The sequence below is a fragment of the Petaurus breviceps genome, unplaced genomic scaffold, assembly GCF_028583685.1.
Source record: "Petaurus breviceps papuanus isolate PSGF00001 unplaced genomic scaffold, PetGlider_PUasm1.0 37, whole genome shotgun sequence".
NCBI classification, from domain to species: domain Eukaryota; kingdom Metazoa; phylum Chordata; class Mammalia; order Diprotodontia; family Petauridae; genus Petaurus; species Petaurus breviceps.
In genome coordinates, this window is record NW_027186296.1 from 100,132,986 (window position 1) to 100,145,609 (window position 12,624).

General features: G+C 37.0%; 1 protein-coding gene across 15 annotated transcripts in view; it reads left to right on the forward strand.

Moving 5' to 3' along the window:
• Positions 1-12,624, forward strand: part of TACC2 (transforming acidic coiled-coil containing protein 2) — a 308,555-nt gene that overhangs the window by 17,630 nt on the left and 278,301 nt on the right. For 6 of the 15 annotated variants that reach the window (XM_069099137.1, XM_069099144.1, XM_069099138.1 and 3 more), the window contains exons 1-2: positions 8,926-9,087; positions 11,877-11,963. In XM_069099137.1, the coding sequence (XP_068955238.1) occupies positions 11,931-11,963 (33 nt within the window). In that variant the 5' untranslated portion in view covers positions 8,926-9,087; positions 11,877-11,930. Of the gene's footprint in view, positions 1-8,907; positions 9,088-11,876; positions 11,964-12,624 lie in introns of those variants that run through there. The other 9 variants (XM_069099131.1, XM_069099133.1, XM_069099135.1 and 6 more) reach the window with 5 other exon arrangements.

Here is a 12,624-nt window from a genome sequence, read left to right on the forward strand (position 1 = left end):
ATATATATATATATATATATATATATATATATATATATATATACACATGCAACATATATTTATGTGTATATATACATGCACATATATACACATATGTATTATAATACATATAAAATTATGAGGTACAATATATAATATGCATCATATAGCCTTGATTTGACTTTTTTTTTAAGTACATGTATTAAGAATCTGCTATGTACAAAGCACTATAGGTGCAGGGCATGCAAAAACAGAAATGAAACAGACTTTACCCTGAAGGAATTCACATCCTACTGGGGGACTACATTCAGATTCTGATAAATACAGAAATTTGTGAGTACTTAGGGAAGTGGCAATCACAAAAAAGCTAGTATGGCTTCATCAAGAATGGTTTATTCCAGACTAACCTCATTTCCTCTTTTTTTAACAGGGTAACCAGACTGGTAGACCAGAGGAATGCTGTAGACATAGTATACTTTGATTTCATTAAAACATTTCATAAAGTCTCCCATGCTGTGTTTCTGGACAAGGAGAAATATGGGCTAGATAAGTGTTAAAAACAAATGCATTTCCCTGGCAAGTACCCTTCCTCTTCTCAACAGTGTCTCCACCCATCATTTCCTACATTCCCTCCCTTCCTCTTCATTCTTCAAAATCTTCCTTCCATCTCCATGCCCATTATGTACATTTGGTTGGATTTGTAATTCACTGAATGACTGGACTCAAAGAGTGGGCATTAATGGGCCTATGTCAGTTTGGAAGGTGGTCTCTTGTAAAGTATCCTAAACATCTGTCCACGTCCTGTGCTGTTCAACATTTTAATGAGTCACATGAATTAAACCAATCAAACTGTAGTTGGCATACTTGTGAATTTTCTGGGAATGTAAAGTTTAAAAGGAACTATTTCCTGCCCTTCTGAAGCTTGTATTTTACAGGGAAAGGACTATAACACACACACACACACACACACACACACACAAATACGAAATATTTGCCAAGAAAATACAAAGTTATTTGAGAAGGGGGGAATAACAACTGGGGAAACTTACAGTAGATGGCACTTCAACTAAATCTTGAAAGTAACTAGGTGGTGTGAATAAAGAGGGAAAATATTCCAGCTATGGGAAGTAACCTGTGAAAAGGCAGAGTTGTTGAATTGTTTCAGTCATGTCCGACCCTTTGTGACCTCATTTAGGATTTTCTTGACAAAGATACTGCAGTGGTTTGTCATTTCCTTTTCCAGCTCATAGGAAAATTGAGGCAAACAGGGTTAGGGGACATGCCCAAGTATATAGAGCTAAAAAGTGTCTGAGGTCAGATTTGAATTCAGCAAGATGAGTATTCCTGATTCCAAGGCTGGGGCTCTATCTGTTGTGCTGCCTAGCTGCCTCCAAAAGGCCAAGCTCAGTACCCTAATCAATGTAAATTAGGGTCTGTGACTATCACCTTACCTGAACTCATCTCCTTTCTCTGCTATTGTTAAGTGTTAACAAAATACAAAAAGAAGAGATTATATAGTTACATAGCAAACTTTCTATGTAAAGTCATAGCCTCAAAGCTCATAGGATCATAGATCAAGAACTGAACTGGCCCTAGACCATTGCCCTCATTTTCACAGGTACAGAAGAAGACCCCTCATATAGTTGTCCCTGGCACATATGTAGTAGACCCTCAAAATATGACTTTGCATGGCCCTCCCTCACTTAAATCCGATTCACTTACAAGTCATGGCATCACCTTCTTGATGTCATGGTCCTCTTCAAGAACAAAGGATAAACGACAACAATATCAGATACAGAAACGGAGGCCTGGAAAAGATAATGCCTTGCTCAAGGTCACACAGGTAGTCAGTGGTAGAAATAGGATTTGAACTCATGTTCTGTGTCTTTAGGTTAAGCAGTTTTTCCACTATACCACACTGGTCTGAGGATAGGGTATGCATGTATGTGTGTGGGAAAGGTTTGGAAGGACTAGCAAGTAGACTTGGGCAGACTTATGGTTAAGGTCTTGATCTAAGAAAACCAGGAGCCAAGATTTAGGTAGAGCAGGAAGAAGGACAACTTAGCTTCTCTTCAAACAAATCTAGAAAATGTACCAGACTTTGTCCAAATGGGGAAATCCCCCCACACCCAAAAATCATATTAGACTGTTTTCCAGCATAGGCAAGCCCAGGGGGACAGAAACAACTGAGCACTATTTAATAAACCTAAGGCCCTTAACTACAGGGTAAAGGTTTGCTATTTGACAAAGACTGCAGGGAAAATTTAAAAGCAGTCTCATTGAAATTAGATTCACACAAAAATATAACACCATATGTTAACATAAGCCACAAAGAATACAAGACCTATATAGAAAGAATTTTATCATAAAATAAATGGAGAAACATAGAAGGAAATATGCACAGTATTAGATAAGGTAAGAATTCTTGACCAAAGAACAAATAGAGGAGATCATAAGAGGAAAAAATGGAAAATTTTTATTACATAACATTGAAAAACTTCTACACAAACATTGTCTTTGCAGGAAAAACTTCAAGGGTAAGAGTTAGCTAAGAAAAAACCTTTGCAGCAACTTTATCTAATAAAATTTTCCTATCCAAGATAGACAGGAAACTGATATAAGTATATAAGAACAAGACCCAGTCTCCAATAAATAAATGGGCCGAAGAACACTTGGGAAAACTTGTATGGGCAAATTCAGAGTGAAGTAAATAGAACTAGAAAACAATTCATACAATGACTACAACATTGTAAAAGAAAATAATTTTGAAAGACTCAAGAACTCTGATCATTGCAATGGACAACCATAAATCTTGACTGCTGAATTCCTGAAAAAGAAGTGATGCACTAGAAAAGCAGAATAAGGTAGAACTTGACCAATATGTATATTTATTTTTACATAACTATTTTTATTTGCCCAATTGAGGTTTGATTTTTTTTAAACTTTGGGAATCTTTTGAGGAAGAAAGGGTTGACTGGTAGTAATATGAAAAAGAAATAAAAAGAAAGTCAATGAAGAAAGTTCAGAAAGATAGATAAATAAGATAGCTCAGAAATGTTGAATTTGTTACATTCTTTAGAAGAAAAGAGCAAGTAGTACATAATAGAGACTCATGATATTATATATAATCCTCTTTTCTTTGTAAATTATCATTTTTGGTATTTGTTAAGTTGAAAATAGCAAAAAATAAAAATTATTTTTAAAAGCACATGTATAGCCATTGTCACATATTATTATTAGTAATAGCTAGCATTTATGTAGTATTTTAAGGTTTGCCAAGTGCTTTACAAAAAATTTCATTTGAAATTATTGATATTAAAACTATATCAAAATTATTGCCTCTTTAAGTAATTATTTAGTATGCCATTGTATATGATCTCCTCCCTCAAATCTCTCCCCTCACCAATTCATTTGGCATACAGCTGCCAGTGATTTTTTTTTAATACATAATTCTGACCAGATCATTCATCTACTCAATAAACTCCAAATGGTTGCCTATTATCTCTAGTAAAAATTCATCTTTTGGCACTTAAATTTCTTTACAACCTGGCCTCTTCGTACTTTTCCTGTTTTCTTAAGCATCCCTTTTCTTCATGCACTGCATGGTCTCACCATATTATTTACCTATGTGCTATTACACATGTACACACTCATAAGATACTCCATATTCCATTCTCATGCCTTTGTCCTGGCGTCTCATGCCTGGAAGGCCCTCCCTCCTAAACTTTGTTGTTTGCAATCTCTATTTTCCTTCAGATTTGAGTTCAAGTATTACCTTCTACATGAAACCTTTCCTGATGTCCTGATGTTAGTGCCTTCCCTCATCAAATGACTTTATATTCATTTTGTATATATTCTTTGTTCATGTATCCCCTTCTCTGGACATACTCTTCCAACTAACACTCTCATCGATAAATGGATTGGTCTCTGCATTGATAATTTGTGCAGAAATTTTTCAATGTTGTGTAATCAAAATTGTCCATTTCATCTCCTGTAATCCTCCCTTGGTTTTGTGAACTCTTCCCCTACTCATAGCTGTGAAATGTTATCTACTTCCATTCTCCTCTAATTTCTTTAGATGTGATTTTTTATTTAAATATCTAGGTCCCATATCCACTGGGAGGTTATTTTGAAATATAATGTGGGATGTTGACTTAAACCTAATTTCTAACAGACTTAGTTCTAGTCCTTCCTGTAATTTTATTAGCTTTTTATTGAAATACTAAGATTCTACTTCATTCACTGGATTCATGTGCATTTCAGTGAGTGCTGTACTACATGGGAGGAAGAGAGAGAAGCCCAGAAAATCAAAGATAAGGCCACTCTACTGATCCTCATTTCTATTCACCATGCCCATACTCTACCTCTATTCTCCCACTTAAACTTCCCTCTCCTCTATTTCCTGTCTACATATTTTTCAGTTCTGTGCATATGTGTGTGTGTATGTGCGCGCTTATGAACATGGATGTGTTCTCATTTCAGAATTTCTGTTTGGCTCTAGTCTTTTCATCAGAAATAATTGAAAGTCTTCTATTCTATTGGAGGTTCATTTTTCCCCCTGTAATACTGTGCTCAGTCTTACAGTGTAAGTTATTCTTGGCTATAAATTATTCATTTGTCTTTTAGAATAGTGTAGTCTACTCTTTGCCAGAGTCAATAAACATTTATTTGTTTTTTGGGGGGGGTTTTGCTTTTTGGAGGGGGGAAGGTAGGACAATTGGGGTTAAGTGACTTGGCCAAAGTTTGTGTGTGTGTGTTTGTATTTGTATGTGTATGTGTGTGTGTGTGTTTGTACGTGTGTGTGTGTGTGTGTGTGTGTGTGTGTGTGAAGTGTCTGAAGTCGGATTTGAACTCAGGTCCTCCTGACTCCAGGGCTGGTGCTTTATTCACTGCAACAACAACGCCCTATCAACAAACATTTATTAAGCACTTACTATATGCCAGGCACTGTACTAAGCAGTAGGAATACAAATAGAAGCAGAAAGAAAGATAGCTCCTGCCCTCAAGGAACTTAAATTCTAATGGAGGAAGGCAACAAATAAAAGAAAGCTGAAAAGGGCAGGGGTGGAGGTGGAGCAAAAGGTATGGTTAAGAGGACATGGTGAAAAAAGTCTGGATTGTCAGGAGTAGAGCCCAGAGAGACATAATAGACTCCGACATTTTCTTTAAAATGGATGTTATAGGAAGAAATGACCAACTAGAGAATAGGGCCCACAATGGCAGAATGAACACCCAGGGTAAGAAATCTACTATAACATGGTGGAGAAAGTATAGAAAATCAATAGTAGTGTCAGGTGAGTAGTTGTAGCATAGACTTGTGCACTCCTAATAGTAATTCCTTGATACCTCAAACCTTTTCTTCTAGCTACTTAACAGGATTTTTTTCTTTGACCTGGAAATTTTGGATTTTACCTATGGTATACCTAAGGGTTTTCAATTTGGGTTTCTTTCATGAGTTGATTAATGAATTCTTTCTATATTTACTTGCCCTGTTGTTCTAATAGATTTCTTTTATCATTTCTTAAAATATAGAATCTAGGTTCTTTATTTGGTCATAACTTTCAAAGAGTTAATTGATTCTTAAATTATCTTTACTGGATCTTATTCCAAGTCAATTGTTTTTGAGAGTAGACACCTCATATAGTCTGCTGTTTTTCAGTGTTTTGACTTTATTCTAATATTTCTGGTTGTCTCCTAGAATTGTTGAGATACATATATTCTATTCTGTTTCTTTTTAGAAGTCTGCTACTTGTGAGAGGCTTTCCATTTTCAGTTTTTTTTTTTTAAAGCAATCGGGGTTAAGTAACTTGCTCAAGGTTACACAGCCAGTTATTTCTGGGTGTGGTGCTAAGTATCTGAGCCCAGATTTGATCCCCAGGTCATCCTGACACTGGAGCGGTGCTCTTACTCACTGTGCTACCTGGCTGCCCCACCCATTTTCAGTTCTAAGCTATTTATTCTTCTGAATTTTTCTACATTGCTTTTATTTTGCTTTTATAATTTTTAAATACTTCAGCTTTTCAAGGTACTCTTCGAGTCTTTGAGGCCAAGCCATTTTTCTATCTGAGGCTCTGCTTGTATTGTTGGTAAGGTACTTTTTTCTTATGAGTTTACCTCTTTGCTGTCTTTTAACATATAGTATTTATTCACACTGTTGGATATTTTCTTCTATTTACACATATCTCCAGCCTATTTCTGGTTTGGGACTTTATGTCCCCAAAGGGCCAGCCTCCACTCTCTTGTATATGCTTGTGTGGAGTAAACAAACCATATTTGGTCACATTCCCAATTACCCATGCTCCTGTGAAGGTTTCCACATCCTCTTGAACCTATGGGGCAGCCTTTCAGGGCCTACTGAAAAATCCTTGGTTGAAGTTAAAGGCTTCAGGCAACTTTACAACATCCTGGAATTTTATTGGTTAAAGTGCTGAGGGCCTTCAGCCCCTTTGAACATTCTAGGTTAGAGCACAGGCCAGTTCCGTTCTTGTTTACCGGAGTCCATCTTGGCTTCCCAGGCAGGTCTCCTCTCTCAGTGAATAAGACATTGAGGAGGAACTTGGAAGGATAATGTTTGAGCCTCCCCAATATCACCAGAGATCTTTCTAGAATTGGGATTATGTATGAATGTTTCAAAAGTACTCAAGTTATACTAATGCACTGTGGTGGAGTTGTGAACTTATCTAACCATTCTGGAGAGCAATTTGGAACTATGCCCAAAGGGCTATAAAAAAACTGTGTATACCCTTTGATCCAGCAATACTACTGCTAGGTCTATATCCCAAAGACATCCAAAAACATGGAAACGGACCTATTGGTACAAAAATATTTATAGCAGCTCTTTTTGTGGTGGCTAAGAATTAGAAATTGAAGGGATGCCCATCAATTAAGGAATGACTAAACAAGCTGTGGTATATGATTGTTAAGGGAATATTATTGTGCTATAAGAAATGACAAATAGGATGATTTCAAAAAAACATGGAAAGACTTACATGAACTGATGCATAGTGAACAGAACCAGAAGAACATTGTTCATAGTAACAGTAATATCATTCAATGAAGAATTCTTAAACTACTAATTCGTAAACTACTTAGCTGTACTGAGTATTATAACCATCCAAGACAATCCCAAAGGACTAATGATGAAGCATACTATTTGCTTCCAGAGAAAGAACTGATATTGATTGAATATATACTGAAGTATGATATTTTTAATTTTTTCTTTAATTTTTTTTCTTTTGAGTCTTGTACAAAATGACTAATATGGAAATATTTTTCATAATTGCACATGTATTACCTATCTCTGATTGCTTACCATCTCAAGAAGGGAAGGAGGGGAGGAAGAGGTAGAATTTGGAACTCAAAAATTTACATTAAAATGTAAAAAAATATATTTTTTATAAATACCCCTGTTGATTTTGGGGAATGGCAGATATTTAATGGGGGAGGAAAAGATGGGGGAATTGACCAGGGACCCTTGATCCACTGAATGTCGCATTTAACAGAGATAATAAAATGTCAAGATTTGGCCCCTTTCAGACTTTGCATTCAAGCATTCACAGTTTGTAAAGTGTACAGAACTTTCCTTGAGTGAACTATTCAAAGATTATAAAGGGGTATAAAACCAGGAATGGCACATCCATAGTTTATAAAGAAAATGCAAAGAAATTACCTTGTATTTATTTTATTTTGTAAATCCTTATATAAGGACATCTTCCCAGGAGAATGATAGAATATAAGCTCCTTAAGAGCAGAACTGCTTTATTTTTGTCTTTGGGTCTTAAGTGCTGACGTATCCCCTGACATGTATAGGTTCTTCGTGAATGCTTGTTGATTGGAAAGGATCTCAGAGATCATTTTATCTAATTCCTTCTCATAGTAAATGAAAAAACTGAGGCCCAAAGCCAGGAAATTATTTACCTAATTTCCCAAAAGCCTTTAATGGCAGACCCAGAACTGCAGTCCAAATTTCCTTACCCCTAGTGCAGGGTTCTTTCTACTACATCATACTCTCTTTTTTTTTTTTTTGGAGGGGGGAAGGCAAGGCAATTGGGGTTAAGTGACTTGCCCAAAGTCGCACAGCCATTAAGTGTGTCAAGTGTCTGAGGCTGGATTTGAACTCAGGTCCTCCTGACTCCAGGGCCAGTGCTCTGTTCACTGTACCACCTAGCTGCCCCACACTACATCATACTCTTCCTCCAGCTCCAACATACAACCCAAATTTGTATCTTAATAGTGACCTCCTAGAGACATAAAATTACTTAAGGATGACACATTGGTGATTATTCCTGGTACCATGCCAAGCCTTGAGGGGAAAGAATGCTGGGGAGGTCATTTCTTTGGCACCTCTGCAAACTCACCTCATAATCAGTGATCTCTTCTCACATAATGGGTTGGTCCCACTATGAAGGATCTCTGTGAACCTGGCGCATTTGGGCATGTACTTGTCAAAACCAAAGTCATATATTAAGTATAAACAAGTACCAGGCTGTTTGCATCATCATCTTTCAAAAAGTGTTTATTGCTTTTCAGCATTATTTACCGCAAAATAGTTCCCATGTATAAATAGTACATTTTGCTCCTTTTCCCCCAGACAGGAAAACTCCAGTTTCCTGCTTTAATGTGCTAAGGGCGAGTAAGCATATAGTATTCCAGTGTTTTCATGCTCTCACATTCAACACCACTGTTGTAAATCACTGACATAGTTTTAATTTGGATAAGCCCTTTCTAAAAGGAATTCTGCTGATGGAATAATTGGAAAAAAAAGGCCTCAGTGGTGAAGGTCGATGGACTAGTTATTAGGGTTAATGTGTTCAGCTCTCAGTTTTCTAAAATGTTAGCTGTGTATTAGACAGAAACTTTCAGGAAACTTCAGTTAAGCCATGCCCTGTCAAAGGAGGTATGAAGTCAAGCTGGTTTCCGTCATCCAGGGCTGGCTGAGGGTGGAGACAGCACTGTTTGCTAAACTGGTTAAGGTGGCTCAGTTTCAATCTCATGTGATTCTGAATGGAGGAGTAGAAAGTACTATGTGAAATCACATCCAGCTGAAAGTAAAATATTCGGGTTTGGCGGAGCTAGAGGTAGCTGAGCCCGCAGATCATTTTTTTTAATGTAAGTACCAAACATAGTTATGTTCTTTGATAAAAATTCTTACTAGAAAATCAAGGGGGGAGGGGAGCTATAATTTAAAAATTTATTAGGAAAGTATCTCAAGCCAGGCTTTTCATATATGCTTTTTTGAAATTCACATCCTATCAGAAGTAGTTTTTTTTTTTCCTATTTGTCTGTTCAATTGCTTTTGACGTATTTTAGATGTGTTGGTTTTTAACCCAAATGCTTAGTTTTATTTGGTTTAATATGCACCTTAATGCCAGGGACTATTTCATTTTATCTTTGTATCTATATGGTCAGCATTTAATAAATGCTTATTAAACTTAAAGTATATAAGAAAATGATTAATTTAGAGAGGTATGATATTTTGTACGCTGTCTTTTTTTTACAAGTAGGAAATACTTTTCAGATGGATATTTTTATATTTATGTAGCACTTTAAGATTTGCAATACATTTCTCCTGAGGTAGATAGTACAAGTATTATTATCTCCATTGTACAGATGAAGAAACTGGGGCTGTGAGAGGTGAGGGGCTTTCCTATGATCACATAACTAAGCAAATGTCTGAAGGAGGATTTTAACTTAGGTTTCCTGACTCCAAGTGCCTATCCCATGCTGCCATATTTTTGATGAAATTTTACTTACAGCAACTTCAAGTAATTAATTTCTTCTTATTCCTTATAAGCGATAAATTTCAAGGGAAGGAGAAAGAAAAGAAAACACATGATATCGTGATTAGAAGACTGTTTTAAAGCAATCATACTTGCCATACGAACTGACTTTTCAAAATGGATCTTGAGAACATCTTATCCAAATTCCTCATTTTACAGAAGAGGAAACTGAAGTCCACAGAGGTGAAGAGATAGGCCCAGGGTGACCCACCCAGCTAGTTACAGAACTAAGAATAGAACCCATGTCTCCTGAGTTCAGATCCATGACTTTCCACTATCCCACACTACTCTTTGGTGTCAACTACAGGCCATTTTAATTAAACATGTGACAACCTATTATGATGAACTGAAATGATATTTTCTAGTAAGTGGATATTTTAAGATGGTCAAAAATCAATTGAAGACTGTTGGGAGATAAATTTGGTATCTTAGAAAGAACAGGGACTTGAGAGTCAGGACACCAGGAATCAATTCTTAACCCTGCCACTGAGTAGCTGGGCAAAATTGCTGTCATTTGCCTCATCAATATAGTAACTAAGAGGGTGGGACTAAATTATCTGAGTTTTCTTCCAGTAGTAAAAGTCCATCATCCTTTGAACTGTTCTGTGGCTTAGTATTTCAATTAAAAAAATGAAATTAGTGTCATTCCTATGCATTATATAGTATGCTTACAAAGATACATTGTATAGTATGCTTACAAAGAAGCAGTGTGATACTGGGGAAAGAGCACTACATTTGGAAGCAAATAAGGTGGATTAAAATCCTACTTCTAATGTTTACTATGTATGTGACTTTGAAAAGTGACAATCTCCCTGGGGCTCAGCTTGTGCATTTATGAAATGAAGAAGTTGGACCGCAGTCTTGGAGATCCTTTCCAGCTCTACAGCTATGATGGCCTTTATGTTCCTTCTAATTGATATGTACCTAGGGGAGGAAAAATAAATGGATGTTTTTTACAATTAGAAGATTGTAAAACAATGTAAACACTGAAAAGACAAGCTGGATTTCGAGTAAATTTGTAATCTGGTTAAGTTCGTAACAGTCTTGAAGAAAATAATACTAAACATCTATGGGATCCTTTTAAACCATATAAATGCAAAGTTTCATCATTATTATGATAATTAATACAGTTTTCAATGTATTTCCATACACACATTAGCATGCATTTTTAGTTCAGTTGGCAGGCCAGCCCTGTAGGAGGAGGGAGACTACTTCAGGTTGTGGAGTCAAAAAACTGTCCTTCGAATTCTACTTCTGACAACACCTTTGTGAACTCAGGCAGGCAGGTCCCTTCACCTTTCTGAGTCTTGGTTTCCTCATTGGTAAAAGAAGGGGTGTGTGCTCTAATTGGGCTCTAATGCCACCCCATTTTATGAAAACAGGAAAACTACACCGACTTCTTCAAAGCCTCTTGCCAGAGCAATAGAGATAAAGATATATATGTACAATTGTGTATATGTGTGTGTGTGTGTCTTTATTTCAATTATTTTGCCACATTGTTTAAAGATTTTTAAGTGCTGTTGTTAACCTTTGCCACCAAGTTGTACTACCACCAATTGTGAGAAGGTGGCCTTAGGTGTCCCCCTTCCAGAGTGAACAGTCACAGTGAGTGAGCAGAAGCAGCCTGGGCAGGGCAGGGACAGCAGCCTGGCACGGGCAGCCCAGGCTGCAGCAGGCCAGGTAGCAGGAGTAGGCTGGGCAGGGGCAGCAGCAAGCTAGGCAGTGGCAGGGGCAGCAGCCTGAACAGGGATAGCAGGCCGGGTAGCAAGAACAGCATCTGCCTCCATCTCTAATGAAGCATTATTGGCAGGACCATGTCTCCATTTATATAATCACTTTGTAGTTCAAGAACATCATAACAAAAGTGGACTTTTGGCTGCATCTGCCAGCTTTGGGGTGGTAAAAAATAAAATAAAATAAAATAACAAATGAAACAAGTGACTGCCAACCCGTATGGGAAAGAACTCCTGGGTGGCATTTCACTCTCAAGAGAAAAGTTTTCCAAAGCAATTTTCCATGATGAGTTTGTTGAGATACTGGAGCAGAGGAGCGCACCCAAAGTAGGGGTCCTATTTTCATGGGTTTCACAAAGGTTTCTACTCCTTTCATCTCTTCCAGTTGCTCATCTTTTCCTAATTAAGGAGGACCTGCTGAGAGTCTCCCCCAATCACGATGGGTAATGAGAACAGCACCTCTGACAACCAGGTGAGTGTTAGGAAACTGCTTCACTCCTTCCTCCCCCAGCCCCACCCCCATGCTTACCCTCTATTAAAGCTTACTTTTTCTTCCTGGAAACATCATTGTCATCATCATCATCATCATGCCAGAATTTACAGGGTTGAAGGAGCAGAAGGTGACATAAGTCTTGTGTTTAAATAGGTACCAGTCACCACTTCTGTCTTTTCCAAGATTTTATTTTAATTACCTTAAGCCTCTTTTTATGGACAATGGGAGCATTTTCATTCTCTTACATCTATGCCACCCTCTCCTTTGTGAAACAGATTTCACAAATCTTTTCTGGGTCCTGTAATTAATAGTCACATAGTTCTAGTAGATAAGTGGTTAAAATAGAAGCTTCCCTCTCTGCCCGAGAAAAGTTTTGGCTGTTAGAAGGTTAAAAAAAAAAAAAAGGAAACAAATCTATATTACTCAGAGCTGTTAAGGAATGTGAATCAGATTGTTTTCATGATAGATAAAATTTCAATAGGTTTTCTAAGCCAAAAACATCCTAAAATTGAAGATTGGATTTCAGTGGCTTAATTGTGAACACACAGATGTAGTATTTCTCACTGAGGTATCATAGTGGAAAAAAAAGTTAAATTCTGGTAATATTAATCAAATGTCTTGGCACAATCTCATTTAGCTA